Source organism: Cyprinodon variegatus, unplaced genomic scaffold (genome assembly GCF_000732505.1).
Source record: "Cyprinodon variegatus isolate N-32 unplaced genomic scaffold, C_variegatus-1.0 Scaffold75, whole genome shotgun sequence".
Taxonomy (NCBI): Eukaryota; Metazoa; Chordata; class Actinopteri; order Cyprinodontiformes; family Cyprinodontidae; genus Cyprinodon; species Cyprinodon variegatus.
The window spans coordinates 1,382,308-1,406,126 of NW_015150528.1; the positions used below are offsets into that span (position 1 = coordinate 1,382,308).

Consider the following 23,819-nt stretch of genomic DNA (forward strand, 5'->3'; position numbering starts at 1 on the left):
AATAAAAAAGAAGAATAAAAAAGTGCATATGAGGAAGTCAAGCTAATCCCGCTAAGGCCACTGCTGGTTGTAACGCCCAGAAAATCGCACAGTGTACGCCCGGCTTAACTGCTTCCTGGGTAGAAGTGACTGAAAATTTATTCAGAAGCTACCAATCATTTAATTCATTAACTTTTCCTAGAAATCAAAATCCTGAGATGCTGTTTTCTAATTGCATGAGCGTATAAAGCAGAACTTAAAAACTTACACTAAGTCGCCTGTCGGCTCCGATCTGGTGCCGTTTCCTCACAGCCTTCGTATTGAACATGTAGATTGTGAAAATAACCTAATATTCCAGGAAATTGAGTATCAGTTCCTCCTTCCTTAAATATTATGTTGAAATAATGGAAAAAAATATCAAAGTTCTCAAATTTCTCACAACTTAACTAGTGAGAGACTCAACAACTCCAGTTCGGTTGAATGTGATGAATTCTAACTAATCCAGAACAAACCAAAATAACAACTTATGATTTACCGAACTTGCATAAGGACACAGTTTTGTGTCTTTTCTGTTGGATACCAATGTTTTTTCATTTTTTTTATCCGACACTGTCAGGTGTTGCAGGGTGGTGATACAGTACACCTTCCCTGTTACAATCTTATTTTATTGAAAAACACTGCGCATTACCAACCTGTTTTAACTGCACCTGAGGTAGTGCAAATGACCCAGTTAAGGTGTTTTGTGGCAGACAAGCATCTAAAAGTTGCAGGACCCCGGACCTTGAGGGCCAGAACTAAGAAACCCTGATGTAAAGTTTAGAGCATTGATAATGACTGATCTCCAGGCCTTTGTAGAGGAAGATAAAATTGATGGAGAAGATCAATTTCACATATCAGAGGTTGATTGGCGATCACCTAAAATGGAGGAAACTAGGTCCTATTATTCAGTGCACTTCATGGCTTGGTCCATATACGGCAAATGAGTACAGACTTTGAAGCCAAAGCAGAAGAGTGTCAGTGGTCGCCATGATAACCAATGTCCTAATAGTGCTGACAATAAGAAAGGAGGTTGGAAAAGGAGACTGTATGCTTCCTGTTATAGCCCTGTTTTAGCACTGGGAAACTCTTATTCCTGTCCTGTGCTGCGCTGTGCTTATGAGCAATAGGAAATCCCACAATCCTTTGCATAACACCACATATAACCAAAGCCCACCTTACAGAAATGAACAAATATACAATATTGCTTCACATATGTGTGACTATAAGCAAATTTACACACCTTCATAATTTTGTTAGTATTTTATAATGGAGAGATTCAGCCCTTAGCTACATTTGGGTAATTAGCTTTTATGGGTCATTTTCCAGAAGGCTGTGGTCCACCTTTGACAAGCATCATCCATGTATAATGATGATGTATGTAAGGCTGAAGGTTGAATTTGGCACAGCCCTCTGGAGTTCCTTTCCTACCAATAATGATCTTAGTGTTGAACTACTGTAGGAGCTACAATTTGCTGCTTTTGGAATTAGCCCATAACTCTTTTTCAATAAAAACTGTACAGTGATAGAGACCTTGGATTTGTGAACTACAAAAATAAAACAATGCTTTAAGGGTGAAATGAGTGCACTTCCTCCTTTCTCATTACTGATCTCTTCTAAGCCAGTTTCTGTTCCCAGCATTAAACAAGGACATAGCTAAAAGCTTAAGAGATCCAGAGAGAAAGAAAACTAGAGTGAATTACACATTTTTCACTATGTTTGTTATATGCAAATCAGTTCTAATTAAATTTTCTGTCCAGAACTTTAAACCCACATCCTCAGATGAACTCCTATACATTAAACTTAAAGCACCTCAGATTAACAACCTTTCAGCCTAGAGTTAGATTGACAAAAAAAAGAAAACTCTCCCAAAAGAATGACTTTAACTATCGAAACAACCTTCACTTTCAACATGTTTCCCCGCTGTGTAGTTTTTTTAGGAGCAAAGAGAAATAGTTCCCTCAGCGCAGTGAAAAGTCAAAATTCTCTCTGCCACTGAGCTGCTCCAGAGTCGAGCTCTAAAATATTATTTTATGCAAAAGATGAAAAACAGTGAAAACAGCCAATTCTGACAAGTTTATACTGGCCTGCAATGTTGTGTTTAAAAAAAACAAAAATGAAAATCCTTCTCAGGATAAAGAAACATGTTTGGTGACCATTCCCATAAACACCACATGTTACACTGTAAACAATGCAGTGAAAATAATGGATTTATTTGAAAGGGAGCACTATACTGTAATAGTTCTATGGTTTTGAATCTCTTTGCACGTTTGAGTGAGGATATCAAACAGAGGGCCTCTCGACCTGAAAAGGTGAGAATGGAAAACCATATTGGGCTTTTGAAAGTAAAGCCACATGTGTGTTAGAGCCCAGTGACCTCGGCGTCAGCACTTTATTCCTACAGTTGGGCCCGCTAAGAAGTTAGGGGCTTCACTGGAATTCTATTCATAATATTTTCATTATATTTGAATATTTTTCTTTCTCTTTATTCCCAATAGCCTCCTCATCAAGTTACTGTGCAATTAATTGTATTTCTGACTTTTACTTGGCAAGCGGTCAGGTCTGTCCCCCAGTTACAACAGCATAGGCTGGGTTGGTCTGAACTGCTGTCAGCTGAGAGGGTCTGTGGACACATCAACTCCTCTGCTGTTATAAGACCACAACAAGTTCCCAAATAAAAGTGCTCTTTGAGAAGTATAAAAACAGCCCTGTGTTAATAGTTAAACCTGAGCAATCTCTGAGGAAGCTAGCCTCAGCACATACCATTTAAATGAGGGGTTTCTATATAATTAAAAAATGTTTGATCTCATTTTTAATCAGTGATTGAAAGAAATGAGAGTCCCTCATACCCTGCAGCTTTGTCTTATTTCTTCAGAAAAAAAAAAGTCAAAATTACTTCACCAATATCAACTTTAAAGAAAAACCAAAGCTAGAAATAAATATTTTTAAGTAAAACAGCGTTGCCATCTATTGACGAGTCAAACGGCTTCAAAACAATGAGAAAATACAATATGATAAACAGTATCGTTCAGAGTCCTTTTAATACCGCGCTGGAGAATGTGCCAGTCTGTTCAACCCCCCCTCCCCAACCTGTTACTGATCATTTATGTTATTTAGTCAAAGTTTAGTCAATGCCTCGTTTTATGACGTAATCGTATTAAGCCAACAGAATAAGCCAATAGGGTGGATTTGTATGCCGCACCTACACCGTTATGCAAACCCCCGCCAGGGGGAGGCGACTTTTCGGGTTATCGAGACATATGTCGACTCAGCTTGATTGAGTCAAGTTGTGGATAAATTTACTTTTTGGTAAACGCTCTAATTCAAACATTATATTCTGCCCTCATTCTTTACCAAAGCAGAAAAGCCTGATAAAGAGCAAAAATGCCAAAATGTATATAAAGCATAAGAATGAATTAAATTTACAATTCAGGGGCAATCAGGAATGATACTCAATTGAATGTTGAATATAGTAATAGAATTAAACTTTGTTAGTTTTGGTGGAGGTTATACAGTAAGAGTCTCATAACAACAACCTGTTAATATGTAGACATAATAATACACAATTGAGGAAGGAATCAAGAATTAATATGGTTCTAGGCTACAAGATATTTTAAATAAGAAAATCTGAAATACAGCCTGGTAGAGCCAGATCAGTGACCTATCAGCAAGGCTGTTATTTTTTTATTCTAAGTACTTATTGAGAATTTATTTTATGGCATTCTTCCAATTATACAATATTTGCAAAAAAATGTGACCGTTAAAAATACTGTTTGGCACTAAATCCGACAGTCTTGATTCATATCTGGCTCAAGTATGCCTCTCCTCTTCGCTGAAATACAAAGGTTTAAAACATAAAAGAGCATCAAATATCCGGAAGTCGATACTGTATCTGTATATCTGAAAACAAAACAGTGAAATTTCATAGACTGCTGTATTGAATTTCCCCGTTTTCCCTAAAAACCGCATCCATGAGAAATCAAAGCCTCAGAGAGTTATGTGAAGTTTGCCTCCTGTAGTGATGAGCCTAACAGGTCACAGATGCTAAATTACACTCAAAGCCCCCTGAGGCTGCATTCAGACAGGAAAGAGGTTCTCAGGTCAATACCATGTTAGGTTTTCAATAAGAGGGTAAAAAACAGCCACTTAGCCACAATAACTTAGGGTTAAAGTGATGATATCGTGGCAAACGTGTATGAAACACCTGGAAATGATGTTAAGAAGCCAACCAGACAGATGTCTGTGTCTAATGGCATGAAACAGACTCCCCCCCCCCCATACACAAACAGCTACTGGTTCATTCCAAAACCTGAAAGAGCAATAAGTCATGTTCCACAGATTTAAAGATCAAGACTGTTAATAATCAGTATCAGGCTCTGTCACACGCTTGAACACTAAGTCCAAACACATGTGAAAAGGGTTAGAGAACACAAAGAAAACCAAGCCAGCTGTTAAATCATTGTGGTTTTTCTGAAGAAAAAAAAATATCTTCGGAATGCACCATTGTTGGTGGATAGATAACCGTATTAAAGATTTAGGAAGGTGTAGGGGGAAAAAAGTTTTAATGACCCTGAGCTGGAGGCTGCTGAAGTGCTTTGAGAGAAACGGCAAAAATGAAAGGGTTTGTTTCGTCTGAAAATGACATTGGGGTGGACGGTTAGGAATTGGCAAAAACAGCAAAATCCAGCATGGGTTCGAAAGAGATTATAAGAGTGAAATACAGCATGGGTTCGAAAGAGATTATAAGAGTGAAATACAGCAGTTGTGTGGCTGAAACAACTAATTGGATTAATCATGATTAATCAATTATTTAAATAATTGTCAACTAATTTAGCAATCAATTAAATGGAGTGTAGAGAATCTAAAATATGCATTTAGTCGACAGATGAACAAACTTAGAGCAGTAATTATATCAAAATGGTATAAAAATATGTTAAAAAATTTTGCATTTTAGATTAAAAAACTTTTCTGCCTGTTAATATGCTCTATCCAGAACTCATCAAGTGGAAAAGTTTGAGTTTAATTTGGTTTAATTAACTTTAAGGAACCTTTGGCTATCCGATTAATCAAAAAATAAAAATAAAAAATCGACATATTAATTGATTTGCATAATAATCGTTAGTTGCAGCCTTAAGCAGTTGAATTCGATCTTTAGGTTTTAACCTAAAAAAAATCTTTTAAAAAAGTGAATAGGACACAAATACGAAAGCAAACATCAGGAAAAAAATCCCCACTATTGTCAGTAGATTTTAAGTTTTTGTTGCATAGAAGATAATTCTCTTTCTCCCCATTTTTCTCGGTGCAAAATCAGTAATGATTAGATGATTTCAGCGAGTGAATTAGTCAGGCTATATGGTCCTGGAGCCAGCCTTCAGCTTTTTCATGGCCAAGCTCCTTCAGGTTCAATACCACAACATTTTCAGACCAGAAATATGCCTAAACAGCCAAATTTGTTCTTTTTTTTCAAATCTCAGTATACTTCAACACCTTCAGGATCCACTACTGATGCTGAAGTCCACTGTCCACTCCACTGTTCTGCTTTTCTGTTGAAGCATTGCAACAGATCTTTTCACAAAACCACCACTTGTTAATCATTGCAATAACATAAACCCCATGGCAGGAACCCATCGGCCATTTTACGCAACATAGATTAAAACCTTCCCCAAAAATGTCCCACAAGCCAAAATCCCCCAAACTGTTCACAAAATTGTTTCAGGAATGAAGGAGAAATTTATTTTCGTCGCAAAGTGGCTTTGCCAGTTGAGTAAACAGGATGGAAGCCAGAAGTTTTACTCGAAACGGATCATTCATGATGTTACTCCTCAACATGGGGTCAGTGAAGCCACCACACCTCGTATTTTTAAGCAATGACTTGGCTATACTTTGAGGCTTAAACCCTCCATTACTGTGGACTGGTGTTTACAACATTCCCCTCTGTTCCTTTGGCAGTTTATGAGGAGAAATACAACTAATTAAGTCTAACTCTGTGTGGTACTGTGGGGGAGGGGGGGTAGGACTACAAAGCGAAGGAGGGAGAGGGTCCATGATTGGATGCTGCGATTGCTGCTGGGGTAGCTCTGTAGGAAGGAGCAGACCCTGAGGGTGGCAATCTCCAGCACACAGTTAAAACATCACCGACTCTTTGACTTACAATGTTGAAGCCATACTGCTTCATTTAATTCAACGCCTCCTATGTAACAAAGAGAAGGAGGAGGGATAGTTTAAATGTGCTCCTCATTCGTTTTTTCTCCGGACAGAAAACTTCTTAGTCTCATCATTTCAGCTCATCCTGCCCCTCCAAGTCTCTATCTTCTGCATTTATTGTTTTACTGAAAGACGACAGTTCAGTGATTGTTTTAGTCACAATCCCGCTCGAAACATCTTTTTTTTCACTGTTTGGATCAATTTAAGATTTTCAAAAAGTTATTAGATAATAAAATAACATTTCCGTTCAGCTGGTTTTGTTTTACAAAAAATTTTTCAGGAATTATGTGATGGTGTGTGAGGAAAAACACATAAAATCATTCAACAGGAAACTCAAAGAATGGATTTGGGTAATCGTAAAAGTATCATGAAACTTTACATAACATTGGGTTAATGCTCAGCAGGATACACATCTCAAATATTAAGTAGGCCTTAAGTGGAGGAGAGTCCAAGTATCTTGGGATCCTGTTCACAAGTGAGGGGAGAATGCAGCGGGAGATCGATAGGCGGATCTATGCAGCTGCTGCTATAATGCAGATGCTACGTCGGTCTGTCGTGGTGAGAAGAGAGCTGAGTGAAAATGCAAAGCTCTCGATTTACCACTCGGTCTACGTTCCTACTTTCAACTACAGTCATTAGTGATCATGACTGAAAGAACGAGATCCTGCTGACATGAGCTTATCCCTCAGGGTGGCTGGGCTCTCCCTTAGAGATAGGAGGAGGAGTTCGGCCATTCAGAAGAGGCTCTGAGTAGAGCCACTTCTCTTCAACATTGAAGGGATTCAGCTGAGGAGGATATTTCGGACGCCTGCCTCAACAGGTGTTCCAGGCACATCCGACCAGGAGGAGGCCCAGTGGATGACCTAGGATATGCTGGAGGGACTATGTCTCCCATGTTGCCTGGGAGCTTATCTGGCTTCCCCTAGCAGAGCTGGAGGAGGTGTCTGTGGAGAGGGAAGTCTGGGAGTCTCTGCTAAGACAGCTGGCCCTGCAACCCGGTCCTGGATGAAGGTGAAGACGAGGAGTAAATTAAGAAGGGCAACAGCAGTATCCCCCAATTCATTTTTATTTCACAGATTTTGAGAAAGCGTCAGACACCACAAGATCTAATTTCTAATGAATCTCCAAATCAGTTTTTTTAAGTGTTTTTCTATTATGAGGAAAATGATCAAATAACTTAGAAAACAAAGAATGGGCCCTTTCCTAAAGCTATAAGTTACATACCAACTGTTTTCTCTCCCAAAAAAGAATTAAAATTTTAAAGTGGTTTAACAATTTTAACAATAGAATTAGGAAAGCATAAATTATGTTTCATAGAAGCTTTCTTAAAGACAAAAACAGTCTCTTCAGGTTTGACCAGTTTTCTTAGATATCAAGCAAAACAAATTATTAATCTTAAAATGATCAACCAATGATTTGAGACAACTAGGACACACTGGCAAGAAATATTCTACACTGCAACAAATCAATACATTAGTTTGGGATTTCATTGCTGTCGATTTCAAAATTAATAAAGTATAATGGTTTCAGCATCTAACTGAACTCAGCGTACATTTAAATCTCAATGGAGCAACCACAAAATATAAATGTTATGCTGAGTCAAAACCGTTTAAATAATAATAAAAAGCTTCAATAAAAAAGAAGAAAATGTGTTCTGGCTCATAAAATAAGGAGTTGAGCGAAATGTGCCAGTCTGCTTGGGAATTCCTTCTCTCACCTAGACTACAATCAGCATAGCTCTGCCTACAAAGAAACCTCAGACAGACCCAGAAATAAAGATTTCCATTTACAGAAGTCACAGTTGACCGCCTTTGACCCAAGTCGTCCATTTGTGCACCGTCAGGTCACATCTTTTCATCTCCCCTGCTCCGATTGTCACAGTTAGGTGTCAAATGTTAAGGCCATGACTGAGAAGGAGTTGCTGAAATAGGAAAGGAGCTTGTCTGGGAACTCAAAAGGGAAGCGTGCTGGCATGTCTGCATGCACATTTAGCTCCGAGCTAAAACACAGGCACACAAGTGCGTCTTTACCACACCGCTGCTCCCTGTTGTGCAATTTGTTAGTGAACTTAAATGGACTCTGTGTGCAGAGGAAGGCCCCCTGAAACTGTCTGAGGTATGTGGTCAGCGGAGGAAGCGCTCGCAGACAGACGGGGAGAAAAAACAGGGAGGCATGATGCAGCACCAGCACAAACACAATAATTCTCTGCACTCCATAACCTCCATCCTCATCACCCCCACACCTCCATCCATCTCTTTTTACCCTGTTTTTTCTACCCACAAGAGTGCAAGACCAAAATGCAGTGATATCAGGTGTTGTTATGGAAACAGAGGACACCAAGAGAGAGAATAACATGGATTGTGTAATATACGTACAAAGACAAATGCATGCTTTTTGCAATTCTGCAGCGGTTCTACGTCTACACTGGAAAAACAATCTAGAAATGAGTAAAAATGTCTTAAATTAAGTGTATTTACCCTTAATTTGAGTAGGTAAATGAGGTAGTTTGCCAATGGAATGAGTATCTTTACACTTAAAAAAAGATTATTAGATAATATGCACTGAAAAAAGACAATGCAATCGTGTTTTCTTATTCTAAATGTAAATTGTCTTGGCAAAATGTCTCTTTTACCTCCTCAATCCAAGAACAAATGCATTTATTTTAAGAAAAAATGACTTATCTAGATTTCGATTTTTTTCCAGTGTAGGCGCTGGTATTTACTGATCCAAACTAACCTGGTAACCTCATCATGAATAGTCTGTTTTTCACATTAAAATATTGTGTCCCAAGACTAAAACTTCATGTGATTGCTCCAAACTAAAAACGTTAACAGCCTTTAGGAGGTAAGCCAGGGAGATGAGGACTGCTTATCACATCTTTTAAACATGTTTATTTCTTTTTCAAGGTCTCCAGTCACAATTCCAGCTGGGATGTTAAACTCAAAGCTACAATCACTCCAACATGGTATGACTTCACGAGGTAAAGTTTCAGCTTGAGATTTTACAGATTCCTGATGGCATCTTTAAGGTCGTTTTTCCAGTCTTCAGAGAGCATTCCAGATGGACTTTCTCACTGGTCAGGAAGTAGGCCTGGAAAAATGAGCTCAACTTTGCTCTTAAAATATATTTTAGTCGCAGTTCAAATATAGAGAACCTTAGAAAAAGTTGTAATGTTGAAATAGATTTATAAAATCTACTCATTCTGAACTTCTCAGAAGTATCCTTTAAAATGGTTGCATAAGCTGAATTATACAAGGACAATTAGACAACTCACAATTTTCCAAAGCTTAAAGGTATGGTGGAATGTCTTTTTTTGTTGTTTTTTTCCGAGTGGATCATCTAAATAAGTGGTTCTCCTAATTGTCAATCATTCTGGTGATATGTTTACCTAAGGCCATCCTACATGCTCCTCCCTTTAGCTATCTTTTTCTGCGTATGCACATTTTCATGCGTATATCTGTGGTGAGCTGCAGTTTCAGACAGTGATTGAAGCTCACCTTTCTCACCGCAATTCTTTGAAAATGGTCGAGGATCGCAAGAGAAAAAGTGTCTACAAAGTGTATAGGAAGAAAAGAAAGATCTAAGAAGAGGTAGATATATCCCGGAATGCTTTGCACGGAGAGCTCTCCTCGCAAAGCATTATGGGATTTACTGTCACAGCGGTCCACTGTCACCATAGGCTGTCGCTACCTGACAACGGCAACTAATAACAAAGATGGCGCAGGCACAGCGCGGTGGAAGAGGGGTTACATGACGAACAGGGAGCAAAAAGCAGTGATCATCTTTCCAAATGGTTAGTTAACTGAGTTCACTATAAAGTCCCCGCTCTATATAGTGATTAAGGTATTCAGGGGTTAGGGTGGACGTTCGGACACAGTAAGTTGGTATGAGCTGCGAGAACAGCAACTTTTAAGCAGAGCGTGCAGAAGGGAAAATGGGCTTTTTCACGCTGTCGCACGTGTTTAATAGGCGTTTGCTCTCAGGAGCGGGTACAGGGTTGTGCATGTGCATTTTTTGTTTTAAGTGGAGAAGGCAGGTCTTTTAAAAAATTTGCAAAAATCCTCCACTATACCTTTAAGTCCTGACTAAAGCTCTATTTATCTGATCCTGAAATGACCGCTACCCAGCAAAGTTTTCATCACACTTCTTTGTTGATATTTAATTTGTATGGTTTTACTTGGTATTGTCGACCATGCTGACACCTAAATAATGTTTGCATAGTACAAATGGCGTAAATACTCAAATATTCAAATTTTATAATTTTACTGGTACTTAATAAAAAGTACCTGAAAGTGATCAGAGCTTTTTTTTTTTTTTTTAAATGGACACCTGTCCCTATATAGTCAGAGCTCTAAAAATACTGCTCTGACCATTGTTTCAAAAAGTATGGCACAAGTTACAACAAGAAGAGTATTCCTACATTTCCACTCTTGGAAATGTTGTATATACAGCATAAGTGACCATTCCTATAATTTCCCCCAATTACTCTAGTTAACTAAGCAGATATATATCAGCTACCAAGCTTTTAATTTAGATTTACATTTTAGTTATTGCATTGTTATGCGTAACCCTGACATTTACCCTGTTACCTGTATATCCCTCTAACCTTAACCTAAAGTGAATTCTTACCACACCGCCTAACATGAACAATGGGGGTCTGCCACATTATGACCAGCCTGTTTATTCTCAGAAGGTTAAGAAATATGCCAAAACTGTCCTAAATAGCTAACATAAACAAATACAGACTCCCACACAACTGGCGTGAGCCACAGTGTGGAAACTACCAAAAGCCACACATTCCTTTTATTCATGCAAAACAGTTTTTCAAATTCAAAGAACAACCTAAGGGACATCTCTACAAAATCGGCTGGGTTAACCTTGAGAGCGTGCACGAGGAGAAATGGGCTCGTGCACGCTCTGTTTAAAAGTTTTTGTTTGTATCGTGCATACAAGCTTATTTCCCAAAAAAAGATTTGCACCATTTTCCACCATGTCAGACTCACCATCGGTAAGGACGGCCTTATGTAAACAAATCACCAGAATGATTGACAATTAGGAGGACCCCTTATTTTGATGATCCTCTTCTATCATTTTTCGTTATTTTTCTACTTCAATTTCTGGGTTAGTTTCTCATGAGTTCTCTCTACTTGTTCATGTCACCTTCACCCAAATATCCCTATAGTGGGAAAATAAAAGGCATTTTTGTACTTCTTTAAAATCTTGCAGACACACATTCTTCACACAACATAATATCAAAGAGATGAGTTTTGTTTTTTTATTATCCAACTCTAAATTAAATTCCTTTTACAAAGCTGTTTACTTGTAACACTGCACTGATTTAGGGAAGAAACATCCCTTTTTTTGCCACAGTCCCTTATTTTTCTTATTATTGAAAATAGTATATAACTTTCTACGTTAAATAACTTGAAGTATTGCAGATAAGGGGCCAATTGAATAAATTCATAAATGTACCACTCATCTCTTAAAATGTATTACAATCATTCATAATGATTTACTTTCATCGCCTTTTACAGCTGCTTTTTGTATCTCTGCTTCTGTCTCCTTGAACCCCAGTCGGCCTCAGCAGATGGCCGCTCACACTGAGCCTGATTGTGCTGGAGGCTTCTTCCTGTTAAAAGGGAGTTTTTCCTCTCTATTGTCGCCACAAGCATGCTTAGTGTAAGGGATTGCCTTTGAGTCAATGAGTCGATGCAATCTACTGGTTTTCCTTAGATAGAAAACTTTGAATCAATTTGACTGTATGATTTGGTTAACTGTAAAGTGCCTTTAGATGACATGTGTTGTGAATTGGCGCTATAGAAATAAAAATAAACTGAATCTTAGAATTTACAAAAATTACAGAATGCTAGTTTTTCTTCCTAGTAATCTGTTTTTTCTCGTTATCACCTGGTTATTGTAGAGACATTTTGAGGCCTGATTCAATATGAAATGATTTAGTTTCTCTTATAAAGCATGAAGAAAACACGGATACAGAATTACACAGTGAGAGAATTATATAAAACGCTTTCCAAAAAAAAAGGAAGACAAAAAAAGTGACCCCATAACATTTATTTTCCCTGATGGAGTTCTTACAGCTGGAACGCGGTTGCTAGGCGACGGGTTAGCCTATCCTAGCGGTTCCTGCACGTTTTACCTTGAAGCGCAGCTTTCTGTTTACAAGGATCTGTTTGCTTTTTATTATTATTATGACTCCGCATCCGAAGGGGAAGGAAAGCGACCCGTTAATCGGTCCATCCTCCTGACGCCTGGGCAGGAGGCGGAATTGTGCAAGTTGACTTGGCAGGCGCTTCGCAGGCCGACATCTGGAGCGCATTACGCTGCAACAGAGACGTGAAGCCATGGGGTCGGTGCGCGGATTTTCCCCTGGGTGACAAACTACGTGTCATCAGTGGATCTTTGTTTTCTTTTTCGCTTTTGATGATCTGACACCTCAATTTAAAAAAGGGTAAAACTGGAGTTTAAGCATCCTGATGTGTGCAACATGAGGGGAAGGCCTTACATTCACATACAAAGGGAGGGGGGGTTAAAAACCAAGCAAAAAAAGGCACAGAGATGGCTTTAAAATCCATATGTTTGACGTTATGAGTTTAAATAACCCCCAGCTGCGGATTTGCAGAGGAATGCAGCGCAGGAGGCTTGATAGTTTGATGCGCTCCGGCTTGCGTAACGTGGATAGGTGGCTTCAGACCCAAAACCCAGTAAAATAAAGCTACTCAGTGTTTTTCATTTAAATGCGTGATCAAAGGAGGGGATTTAGATTGGAAACCTGCGCTCAAGACCATTTCCAGCTGGGAGGGAAATGTAGCTCCAGGCTGGAGCCACGCACAGCTCTGCGGGGCTGAGTAGCTGTTACCACGGCTCTGTTCACTCCTACCCTGCTCAGGAGAAGCGCTGGTTTCTTACCTGCAGCCGCTCAGACGCAGGTTGCCACATATTCGCAGAGTCGTTGGTTCTCTCTCCGTCTCTACTTCAGGCTTTTCTCCTCCCGCAGTCCGGTTTACATCTGTTGGCTTTCACAGCTTCCCTCTGTGTCCCTCTTCGCTGCGGTCTGCTCAGTAATGAAAGATGTGTTGCTCCGCCTGGATGTAGTTAACACACTCCCCAGCAGGTGGCGGTACCTGCTATTTATTGGTCGGATGCTGCATTCAGGTACTGCAGGAAAAATTGAGCTATTGACAGCGTGTTTCTATTTAACTTTTTGAGCTATTTTTTGTAAGATAATTTATCCACTTTATTATATATTGTTATTTTACAAAAATAATTTCACTTTAAAATAAGTCATAATTCATACAAAATAAACAGGGATCAAGTTTGGCTCCAAGTAAGCTCAGGTCAATTAGGTTTATTAAATATTTAAGTAAAGTTCTGATTAAAAGCAGGCCAAGCTTTGAGGGAAGCTTGGGCAAAGGTGCATAATCTATACGTTTCCTTCCACTTCCCAATTAAACATTCATACTTAATGTTGGCCAATGAATCACTTTAAATCCTAAAAGAATACATTTAGCCCAACTTTATTGAGAAAGTCTCACGAACCACAGATAAACACCTTTGCAATAGATAGATGTTTTTACTTTGTGCTTTGGAGATTATGGACATTTTTCTCACCCTTTCATGCATTAAGCCTAAACTGTGAAATGTCCACTCAATACATTCGATATAATCTTGTGTAAAGTTACCTATAAGTTTATAGAATTAATTAAAGAATCTTGCTGATAATCCAAGTCATAAAGTAGAAAACAATTTGTTTTCTTTGGGCTTATACTAAAGAGGATCAGGGCTACTGGAGAAAAAAAAAAGTCTCTAAAACAGAGAAACAGAATTCAGACTTCATTCTCAGAATTCTGCCTTTTTTCAGAATTCTGACTGAATTCTGACAGCTAACAAACATGTTAGCATTAAGACGTAGCCGTGTCTGTTTTAGAGACTAGTTCTCTAGTTTTAATCACCTTCTGCTTTTCCATTAGTGAAATAGCATCACAGGTGACCCCTCGGACATGTAAAAAGTTGCATAATTGCGTAATTTTCCACCAATGTGTTACTGGCCCTCCAAACAACTCACATCTTTGTCAGTGAAGCTGGATGCTCCCACATCTCTTCTTCATGGGGCCCATCTAGATTAAGATCCACAATTCTGAGATTGAAGTCAGAATTCTGACTTTTGTTCTCAGAGTTCTTACTTTAATCACAGAATTTTGACTTTAATCTCAGAATTCTGACTTTTTTCACAGAATTCTGACAGCGAACAAACATGTCAGCATCAAGACGTAGCCATGCCTGTTTTAGAGACTAGTTCTCTTGTTTTAATCACCCTCTGCTTTTCCATGAATGAAAAAGCATCACCGGGGACCCCTTGGGCACATAAAAAGTCGCTTAATTCCGTAGTTTTCCACCATTGTGTTACTGGCCCTCTCAAACAACTTACATCTTTGTCAGTGAAGCTGAGTGCTGCTCCCACATCTCTTCTTCATGGTGCCCATCTAGATTAAGATCCAGAATTCTGAGATCTAGATTAAGATCCACAATTCTGAGATTGAAGTCAGAATTCTGACTTTTGTTCTCAGAGTTCTTACTTTAATCACAGAATTTTGACTTTAATCTCAGAATTCTGACTTATTTTTCCCCATATTAAACTGAAATGATAGGTAAAATTCAGTTAACCATTTTTTTTTTTACTTCTTCAGTGGCCCTTATCCTCTTCCGTAGGCTTGAGCTTGTTTAAATACTCTTTTTTTTTTTTTTTTTTTTGCTTCTACAAGTATACCAGTAATTTATTTCAACTGGTGGATTATTGAATCTCTGTGGCTATACTTCCATAAAATATTGACATGAAAAAAAGTCTTTCTCAATTAGATTTATTTGGCCTGATCAGCAGAATTAACCAAAATGTTACCTGAAGAATGTGTTGTTTCTTGTTTCATGAATGCTGTTTGTAAACAAAATAGGTTATATTCACAATTTCTTATCAACTAAGCTTTTAAAAATCCTGTTTGCAGTTGGGTTAGTTCTATTGTTCTAAAAGTGAAATTTGTTAGCGTTTGTACAGTATAACAGTAGGGCAGTTCTTTAGCTTAAACAGTTTTTAAGGCAAATATAAGTTGGAATGTCAATATTTCTTCTAAGGACAAATACTTTGAAAAAGTAAATCTCTCAGAGGACTGCAATTAAAGCGGAACAGTCTAACCTGCCGTAGCATTCAGAAGGCAAAGGTCAAGGACAGGTTCTCAAAAACAGACCTAAGGATAGGTGAGAACGATGAAACATATGTTCCCCTTGGAATGAATGTGTACTTGTTTCCAGACAAAACACACCTTGGTGTTCTCAGAGACACAAGAGTCGCAGTCTGTATTTAGCAATGTTTACATGAAGAAACATCTGGACAAGGCCTGAGGTCAGCCGGGATGTTCACATCACCACCACTCCATAAATGGCCTTTCCCACAGGCTACGGCTCTGAAGTAGGAAAATAATGTTGAAGGTTAGGATTTATGTTAACAAGAACAGCTCATCAAACCACAGACTGTGTTTTATAGAATTACAATTAAATATAAATGTGTTATGAATCACTAAAATCATGAGGAATGATGTTCCTCTTAAAATCTGTAGATTCACCATTGAAAGGTTTTTTTTTTTTTTTATTTACAGTTAATCAGCCTGTCTTACTTTCTTCATCATCTTCAATACAAATGCACTAAGAAACTCTTTAAAATGGTGAATCATACAGAAAGTTGAACTAAGTATGATCCCAATCTACATGGCTGCCTGATAGGTTTTTGTTTTATATAAACCATGACGTAAAACTCACACAGAACACAATGAGATAAGATTGAGTACTTTATTGTTTACATTATTCAACATAGATAATAGGTAATCATGTCATAACTGTGTGTGAAATGAAAAAAAAATACGATTCACGGCGCTCGTTGGTACACTGTCTGACCTTGACGGGAACAATGTAGCTGCACAGACAGAAAGCCTCCTACTGGCAGAGACACACAAGCACAAAAAGGATGTTCTGGAATAGATACCTTCTTCATCAGTTTCCTCCTCTTCGCTCTGCTCCACAATGGTTTTAGAGTGTCCAAATTCACAAAGAAACGTACGTACTAAAACTATTGATTACAGTCGGGAAGAGAGGTGAATCTGTACACTGGGATTAGCAGGTACACTCAGTGAAACCAACTATTTTTTTGTGCAGTGAGAAATATATCCACCTATTGTCCTATATATCACTGAAATACATAGAGTAAGTTTGCAGGGTAGTTCTAGTAAACCCGTTTACTTTACTATTCATACACCACTGAGAAACTTTTATAGAACAGGACAAATATAAAAAGAAAAACCCTGTAACTAGTATCTTATACATGTGCGGACTTTGTCTACTAACCACAGCATACTTAAATAAAACATTTGGCACAGCCTGGACGGAGAATAATACATCTGCATTTACAGTGCCATCCAAAATTATTGCCACTTTTCTTCAAGACAGTTAAAAAGGAATTAAAACATTTATCTTTTACTGCAGTAACATTACCTGACACAGAAAAATGAAGAAAATTCCTAAATTGAATCAGAATATATTTATTCAGCAGGGAAAATATCTGTGTTAAGCAACAAAAGCTTCTAAGCAAGTTTAAAAGCGATAACATAACTTCAGGTAGCATGAATATGGGGGGAGTTTTAAAGGTAGGAAAAGGGTAACAGTTGATACTTGGTTAAACTATGCCATATTTTTTATCACATTTTGACCTGCTTGACAGGTTGATGTTCCAATTATACCTGAAACTGAGCAATAACATTAGGGCGGTGAAAAATAATGAATCTCCAAAGCTCAGTGTTTAGCAAAAGGATGCATCTGGTGGCCCCTAAATTTTTATTAAAGCTACTTAATGTGGCTAAATGCTAACAAACAATTAGCATTCAGCTGTTTTTTAAATGCAAAGTGATTACCTGACTGGTATGGCAGGAAAAAAATTATATTTTTAGTCATTAAGAGAAAAGGAAGCACATGAAATGAGATATACAACTAAAACTTTAACTGTAAGCCTAATAGCAACAAACATTATCCTAACTCTGCTGTAAATCAAATTATGAAAAGCCTCTTATGGCCACTTTTAAATTTCTAGGATGCTGTGGGCCTGTTTCTCTTTGAAATAAGTTTGACATTTTGAACTTCTATATGTCAAAAATAATGAGATTTTATTGAAATAATCTGATAATCTCTTATAGAAAAATAAAACCAGGTTTTTAATTAGTTTTTTTTTAACAACATGAAGTATGTTGCAGGAATATTAGAAACGCTTGGATTTTTATACTATTATTTTCTAGTCTCTAGAGTATAGACTATATATAGTCTATACTTTTCATTTAGCCTGCATTTCTGAATGATAAATGTTTTTTAAGTGATTGGATGTAATGTTATAATTTTAATTTTTTTTATATATATATATATATATATATATATTAGCTGTAAGCATAAAATTATTTTTAACAAAGATTGAAGCCACCAGCAATGTAAAAAAATCTATATATTTTACTTAATTGATTTAATTGAATCCTTGAAATCTTTGACATTTTCAATATTTTATTTCAACAAATAGGTCTGTGTTTCAGTACTGCAATAAAAGATTATTTCCTTTTAACCCATTTAATACATCTTTAACAGCTGTTTCAATAAATATGGGAGGCAGTTTAAAATAAAATCTAGATACATCTAGGTACAAAGAATTTGCAATGTTGCAAGGAGAACATCAAATTTAAGCATGCACAAAGTAAGGCAACCTACTGCAGGTGTTGGATTTTTGGATACTAAAAAAGAAAACTAAAAAAACAAAGCATTAATTGTGGTTATTTCTATAACACTTCAAAGGACTGCGGTTGATGCCCTCTACTGCATTTACTTGTTGGACCTCGCCTAAAGATCAGATGTCTGGTTTAAACTAAAATCAGCTATTAATTGTGCAGCACAGCTTATTTTTAATGTTGCTTATCATCTGTGACTTAAAAATATTGCAAAGTATGCTACTACAAAGCCTTATCCTCAAGAAAATAGACACGGTATCAAACTCCAGGTTTGTTTCTCTTTAGCTACAGTGTGTTTCTTTTATTTCTTTACATTCAAATGTGATTTGCTCTTACGTTTGTTTTAATAAAAGCTTTCATTTTAATAGACATGTGAGTTTGTATTTGTGTATGCACATTACATACAGCTTGTCATGTTTTAAGAAGGAGTTTTACAAATCCTTTGTCTTAATGAGGGTGACCAAAGGTTTGTCATCTGGACTGTAGTCCTCGTAGGCGATGGGGGTAGCGTCGTACATGGCAGGCCGTGACTTCTTACCAAATCTAAGGAGAAAGCACAAAGTGGGTTAATGGTGAGAGGATGATGTAATAAAAAAGGCTGAATAAAAACAGAAAAGTGAGATAGAGAGGATGTAAAGGCCAAGGCTTTCAAATGAAAACCTGCAAACTGCTTTTCCTCATTTTGTATTTTGCAACACCATAGAAATGACGAAGCCATATGATTTTATCAGGCATCTGTTAACAGCATCATAAACCACTTGAAGACTGCAAGGTCTTTGTTTGCTCATTCAAATTTCTGAGATGATCGTTGTTACTAAACACACCATCTTTGTGGGGACTTTCCACTGACTTCAATTAATTTCTACAGCCTAACCGTAAACCTTACCCTACCTCTAACCATTACGGGTCCTACCTAAGCCTAACCTAAACTCAGTTCAAGCCTTAACGTGACCCCTGACCCAAAAACAGCAATTACCCGTTTAGAGTCCAGGCATCGGACCCCACAAGGTGCAGTCAATCCCCACAATCTGCCACGTTCCCTGAAAATTAGGGCCAATTTTCAGAGGAAAAAAAAGAACACACAAACTTAAGCCTTAGGTTAAGAGTTGGGCCAGCCTTTGCACCTAAAGCAGGAGTGTGTTTATGGGACTATTTGAACAACGCACAGGTGTATTTATGAGGTCAGAGGCTGATGTAGGATGAAAGGAGCAGGTTTTTAAATCATCAGTGTAAATCTTCCCAAAAGTAAGCAATTGGTTTGAAGCCAGAGTTCATACAGACCAAAAAAGATCCTCCCCACCATATTTGCTCATCATCTTAATGGACCAGTGTCCATTAAGATGTTTTTGTGGACTGCTGTGCAGTTATGTTGAAACAGAGAGGAGACGTCCCTAAATGTTTCCTGCAGAGTCAGAAGCATGACATAGTCAAAAATGTTCTAAGGGCAATAATTGCCAACAGCTATCGACACTGACAACCACTGGTTAAAAGAAACCTTTGAGTTACTGCAACATTTAATTTTTGGATGTACCTGTTGTGTACAGCCATGATAACCTTTTGCATAAAGATATAAACTGTTTGCACCTCAGTTAAAACTGCTCCTGCTACAGTTCCAGTTGTTCCCAACTGTTCTCCTGAACTTCCACTACAAAATGTTAATTGTAAAATTAAAGAAATGTTATTTATTGCACAAGTATCTTTAAAAAATATCTCAAGAGCACCCTTTGGTACAGAGATGCTTACCTACCTGTCTTCATTGACACAGTTTTATTATAGTTTAAACAGCTTGTCTTGTTTTTGTGTGCAGAAATATTCAGACCTATTTTGCACTTTTTTCAATTATGACCTTGAAAAGAAAAAACTCAATCAGTTAAACTGTAGTTTCGACTGAAAAAAGAGAAACAAATTGTGTCTCTGACAGATTACAAGTGAAGGCTTAAATCTAAGCTAGTTCCTCTGTGTTAGGTGAAGACACAACATTGCTTCATCATGTGAGCTTTGCTTTTTTTTTCTTACTGAAATCATTCACCTGTTAGGCTAAAAAAAGCAAGAAAAGAAAGTCATTAAAAGTAATATTAATCACATTCATCTAGATGGACAGATAACAAACATGAAACATGAAACATGAACTATATAAGTGTATTGGTTGAACACTTCTGTGAGTTACTACATGCCTACCTGGCATGGCGGATGGAAGCAATAGCATTACTGAACTCGCTGTCAATGCTACGACAGTTGTAGAACTCCTGGTAGGCGTGGCGTGATGATCCCTGGTACTCGATGCGGCTGATGCGGCAGATGCCCACGATAAGGATGATGAGCATGAGAACGAACGCCACACACAGAGCTCCGATGATGATGTAGAGCGAATGGCGGGGCATGTTGGTCAGGCTGTCCTCAGTGTGTGCTGGTTTCCACTGTAAGTCTGAAACACACAAAGGAAGGTGTTGAAGTCTCTGCCTGCCGTTTTAATCTATAGCCTAAAAGACTTTTTCTGACAGGTCGGCTTACGGATTTCACAGTTGGGGCCGACCCACCCAAGCGGGCAGTGGCAGGTGTATCCGTTTGCCTGGTCGATGCAGGTGCCGCCGTGGTGACAGGGGTTGCTTTCACATTCATTGATGTCGACCTCACATTCCTCCCCTGAGCAGACAGGTAAGGTTACAGTCAGAAGGGACTAAAACCATAAAGCCAAGGAGGGAAAGTGGTCTGCTGTCTGCTATCCAGCCGGTCAATACTCAGTGGCTGTCAGACATTTTGTCATTTCTTTAGCTTGAGAATAATTATTGCTCTATTTAGTTTTAAAGATTTTATGCCATATGGGATTCTTTGATATATGATACTCTGGATGCCAAGACACCCATAAATATTTGTTTTTTACATCACTTTAAAGGCCTTTTTTTGACATCACAGTGGGTGGAGAAAGTTGCTCAGGGTTCAGATTGCTAATATTTTAACTAAATACTAATGGGGTATAAAACCAGGCCAATCCGAGACCACATCTACTGAGAACTACCTCCCCACAAGAATGTTTGAATAGAGTTGTGTTGTTTATATATTAATCTAATAGTGTGTTAAACAACTGCATCTCCGTGACACCCAATCTGCAGTTAAAAGGGCCCCGGTGAGCGAAGGGTTCCCAATCATTTTCGCTTCTGACCAACAAAATGGCACCAGAATGGTCTCGTGAGCCAAACTGTGGTTAGAATACAAACATTAAATTGTTAACCATAGATATAATAGTAATAAAAACAGAATTAACAACCTCTGTGCATTTGGTTTAGTCTATTAGTAAGTGATAAAAAATCATAATTTTTGCTTTTTAGTTAATTTCTCTAAAGAACTACAAGACCCCGTGCTTGTTGCTCTGTTATCTCTTATGGGGTCATGAGCCAAACGTTGAAAATCAGTGCTGTAGAGGAAAATGAGCTGAGCGGTTTGGACTATAGTGAGCCCCTACCCTCTGCTAAGGAGCAGTTTTTAGTTTTTTTTTAATACTTCTCACATTTTTTTACATGAACTTTAACCAGGCAAACTGTGCCAGAACAACAAGACAGAAGCAACAAGCTGCTGCACAGCTTTCCCCCGCAAGCTGTTAAAATACTTCTCTAAGGACATCATTATAACAGATTTATCAAATGTTTTTTTCTGTTATCTGTTTGACTGTTTTTCACAACAATATGTCAGATCAGAGAGAAATCTAAACCAAAAATAAACAGTAAAAAAAGATGTGTTTGTTTTTATATTTGTTAGCATCCATAATGTAATTTTATGTTCTATATTGTTTTTGTTTAATCTTTGTTATATGAATATTAATTTCCATTTTATTCTTATTGTTTATAATTTACCATATAATTTTGAATGCCAGCTACTTAAGCTGTTATGAATTTCTGTTCCTTAAAGATTTTTTGTTTCATTTCTGAAGGCTTTTAGTACTAGTAGTGATATTTTGTAACTGTGATGCTTCTTCTGATAATTCTGTCTTTTTTGGCAGCAGCTTCCATGGTGTTACATTTCTTTGTCTGTTTATTTTGTCTGTCCTCAGCAGTCCCCTTTTCTCTATGTAACATTTTCTGAATTTGTTTTAGTGCATTTTGGAATCTTTCGCCTTATTGGACCCTTTCAACATAGGCCAAATGAAACCATGCCTTGGTCCATCCAGGACATCAGTTGCTTACCTTCATATCCGGGTGGACATGCACAAGAAGCATTAAGTCCACTGCTTTCACAGCGGCCTCCGTTCTGGCAGCGTGTTTTCACACAGGGATCCTTGTAGATCTCGCAGTGCCTGCCTGCAGAATGCACACATAAAGGGAACTTGCAATAATGCATCGTTCTTTCCGTAATAGTGTAGTGACCTACATTTGGTTGTGCATACCTTCAAACTGTGGAGTGCAGACACACTCGTAGGCATTAATGAGGTCCCTACAGGTGGCGTAGTTCTGGCAAGGTGCAGACAAACACTCATTGTACTCCTCCTCACAGTACAAGCCGTGGTAGCCTAAAAAGAAATCCAAGGTTGTTGTAAGAGTCCTAAAAAAACATGCAATCCTGCGACTTTAAAGTTGTTTTTTAGAGGCTAGATAAGAAAGGTGTGTAAGGCTGTGCAAATTTTGTTTTGTATAGTTTGTTTTTTTTTAACCTTTATTGAAGGTGTTTAAATTAATCTAGTTAAGAATTCAAAACTGCTCAAGCAACATTTCTCCTTTCACTTATGACGTGTTTTGTTTTTGTTTAGATGAGTGTCATGATAGCTATGGGATCAGAACATTGACAACCTTTCTCCTTCATGACACCATTGACTACCTTGTAAACTCCTTATCAAAACAAAAATATTGATTGCAGTAGAGAAGCAGCACAGATTTTAAACAGGATTGGTCCAAATATGTATTTCAGTATCATATGCAGTGCACTGTATCATCCATAGGATGGCAGCTGTGTGCTAAGGCACTACGGGGCTTAGACAACTACTAACACCACCTGAAAAAAATCAGAGCCTATCATGCTTTATCCTTTTAATATCAAAAAGTGTGACATGAATAGTGTCCTCTGGTAATACCAATGGAGTTTGTGTGTGTGAAAGAACTGCAGTAAAGCTGGTGAAGTCAGGTATGAGCTTGAGTACATGCACTGCTTTTAAACATATTTATAGGTCATTAGCTTTTTGATATCTTGTCACTTTACAGCCAAGAACCATGTATTTTATTGGGATTTCATTTGATAGACCCACGTAAAACAATTCCTAACTTTGATGTGGATTGGAAAAAATAGTGACATTCAACATTTGTGAGATGCGGCATGAATTGCTGTTCAGCCTTGCTTACTCCGATACTCTAAAATGCAAAATAAGCTACAAATGGTAAATAGCTTTTCCCTCGTTCCATTTCTTTTTGTCAGATTAAATCCAGCTGTTCTATAAAGACCCCTGTTCTTTGAAACAGTCTCATCAATGCACAGCAGCCCAGTCCGTTTAATGCTGCATCATGCTGTGAACAACTCATGGAAAACTGGTTAATCCATTATCCTCGACTGAAAAACTCAACAGGACCTGGCTGTCAAGCTAAGTTGAAAGGAAATCTAAGACAGCAATAATTAAAGAAGCAGCCAAGAGGTCCACAGTTACCCAGGAGGAGCTGCAAAGATCCACAGCTCAAGTGCAAGAAGTTGCTGACATCGTGCTATAGAGAAGTGTTGTTTCAGTGCAGATAAATGTGCAGCTTGACAGGAAGACAACTGGAGCTTAATACAGAGCAACCTGAGAGACTACTGGCTTCGGTTAAA

General features: G+C 38.0%; 2 protein-coding genes across 2 annotated transcripts in view; both read right to left on the minus strand.

Annotated features, from left to right (window-relative positions):
* Positions 1-13,306, minus strand: part of pid1 (phosphotyrosine interaction domain containing 1) — a 36,373-nt gene extending 23,067 nt beyond the window's left edge. Inside the window, exon 1 of the mRNA XM_015372784.1 lies at positions 13,144-13,306. Within this exon, the coding sequence (XP_015228270.1) occupies positions 13,144-13,173 (30 nt within the window). The 5' untranslated portion in view covers positions 13,174-13,306. The remainder of the gene's footprint in view (positions 1-13,143) is intronic.
* A 4,416-nt stretch (positions 13,307-17,722) lies between these two features.
* Positions 17,723-23,819, minus strand: part of dner (delta/notch like EGF repeat containing) — a 63,078-nt gene continuing 56,981 nt past the window's right edge. The window contains exons 9-13 of the mRNA XM_015372692.1: positions 22,417-22,539; positions 22,217-22,330; positions 20,550-20,681; positions 20,217-20,463; positions 17,723-18,581 (exon numbers count right to left, since the gene is read on the minus strand). Of these exons, the coding sequence (XP_015228178.1) occupies positions 18,470-18,581; positions 20,217-20,463; positions 20,550-20,681; positions 22,217-22,330; positions 22,417-22,539 (728 nt within the window). The 3' untranslated portion in view covers positions 17,723-18,469. The remainder of the gene's footprint in view (positions 18,582-20,216; positions 20,464-20,549; positions 20,682-22,216; positions 22,331-22,416; positions 22,540-23,819) is intronic.